The sequence below is a fragment of the Priapulus caudatus genome, unplaced genomic scaffold (genome assembly GCF_000485595.1).
Source record: "Priapulus caudatus unplaced genomic scaffold, Priapulus_caudatus-5.0.1 Scaffold2482, whole genome shotgun sequence".
In the NCBI taxonomy this organism is placed as follows: Eukaryota; Metazoa; Priapulida; class Priapulimorpha; order Priapulimorphida; family Priapulidae; genus Priapulus; species Priapulus caudatus.
In genome coordinates this window covers 29,451-31,467 of record NW_014579543.1, presented here as the reverse complement: position 1 = coordinate 31,467, position 2,017 = coordinate 29,451, and the positions used below count along the sequence as shown (strand labels likewise).

At 46.8% G+C, this 2,017-nt stretch overlaps 1 protein-coding gene across 1 annotated transcript in view; it reads left to right on the top strand.

The window, feature by feature from the left end:
* The first annotated feature begins 236 nt into the window (after positions 1-236).
* The window catches only part of LOC106818742 (calmodulin-like), a 5,007-nt gene continuing 3,226 nt past the window's right edge, over positions 237-2,017 (top strand). Inside the window, exons 1-2 of the mRNA XM_014823412.1 lie at positions 237-429; positions 1,408-1,647. Coding sequence (XP_014678898.1) covers positions 252-429; positions 1,408-1,647 — 418 coding nt within the window. The 5' untranslated portion in view covers positions 237-251. The remainder of the gene's footprint in view (positions 430-1,407; positions 1,648-2,017) is intronic.

Sequence of the window (2,017 nt, the reverse complement as noted above, 5' to 3'; positions counted from 1 at the left end):
ATATATATATATATATATATATATATATATATATATATATATAAATTATATTTTAATTTCACGTTCTGAATAATGATCATTATGAGGTGATAATAATTCGCAGTGTTGATCTGTCTCTTTGATCAACTTTCCCTCTCTCTCTTTGTCCGTCTTCGATCATATAACCCATTGGACTTTATATAATAATCATTATGAGGTGATACGAGATGCAAGAGAGAGTCCACTAACGCGCTGTGCGCACGCGCGCGCGCATGCGTGTTGCAGACTACCGCACCGTGTTTAACTCGTGGGGCGGCGACAGTTCGCGAGGTCTGAGCGTCGATGACCTTGAACGCCTACTGAGGCGCCTCCTGTCGGGCAGGAGCGTTCCTAGCGTACAGAACATCCGGCTGATTGCCTGCGACATGATCGGAGCTCTGGATACCAGCGGTAGGTGGCGCTGCACGCGCTCGCGAGGCCGAGACGCGGAAAAGGGGAGAGGAAGAGGGACGAGGGGGAAAGGGGGAGAGGAAGAGGGACGAGGGGGGAAGGGGGAGAGGAAGAGGGACGAGGGGGGAAGGGAGCGGAAAGGGAAAGATGCGGGGAGAAGGGAGCGGTGTAAAGCATAACAGGGAAGGAGCGAGAAGAACGTGAAGAGGGGGAGAAGTGTAGACAGAGAGAGAGGAGAAAGAAGAGAGAGGTGTGCATAGAGAGGAAGGAGGGTGACGAGTGGAGGAAGGAGTGAGAGGCGGGGAGGGAGAGGAATGAGAGATGTACATAGAGTGGAAGGAGTTATTATTCTAAATCATCATTAACTACACACACCTCTCTTGCATACGTGTAATTAATTAGCCAATTAACACACACGTAACTAATTAACCAATTAAATAATTAACACGTAACTAATGAATAACACACGCACACATCTTGTCTCTCGCGTGTGTGTGCAGGTTGCACTCTCAGCTTCCAAGCTTTCGTCGACTACATGGCAACGAAGCGCGCCATGTAACATACATCGACTAATTAACTAATTAAAACACACTTAACCAATTAACTAATTAACACGTAACTAATTAATAACACGCACACATCTTGTCTCTCGCGTGCGCAGGTTGCGCGCTCAGCTTCCAAGCTTTCGTCGACTACATGGCAAAGCTTCATGCGAGACATCAATTAACTAACTAATTAAAACTCATTTAACCAATTAACTAATTAACACGTAACTAATTAATAACACGCACACATCTTGTCTCTCGCGTGTGTGCAGGTTGCGCTCTCAGCTTCCAGGCTTTCGTCAACTACATGGCAACGAAGAGCTTCATGCGGGACATCGATTAACTAACTAATTAAAACACACTTAACCAATTAACTAATTAACACGTAACTAATTAATAACACGCACACATCTTGTCTCTCGCGTGTGTGCAGGTTGCACGCTCAGCTTCCAGGCTTTCGTCGACTACATGGCAACGAAGCGCTTCATGCGGGACATCGACTTCGAGTACACCGAGGCGTTCCGACTCTTCGACCGTGACGGAAACGGAAAGCTGGATCGCGAGGAGCTGCGTCTGATCATCCGGAAACTGAACCCAGATGTGACGGACATGACCATCGCCGAGATGGTGAAAAGCGCCGACGCCGACGGAGACGGCAACATCGACTACGAAGGTGAGAGAGGAGGAGAAGAGGGCGAGGGGAAGGAGGAGGAGAGGGAGAAGGAGAAGGGAAAGAGGGGGAGGAGGGGAAGAGGTAACATCGACTACGAAGCTGAGCGTGCAACCTGCACCATAACGCGAGAGACAAGATGTGTGCGTGTTATTAATTAGTTACGTGTTAATTAGTTAATTGGTTAAATGAGTTTTAATTAGTTAGTTAATCGATGTCCCGCATGAAGCTCTTCGTTGCCATGTAGTTGACGAAAGCATGGAAGCTGAGAGCGCATCCTCCACACACGCGAGAGACAAGATGTGTGCGTGTTATTAATTAGTTACGTGTTAATTAGTTAATTGGTTAAGTGTGTTTTAATTAGTTAGTTAAT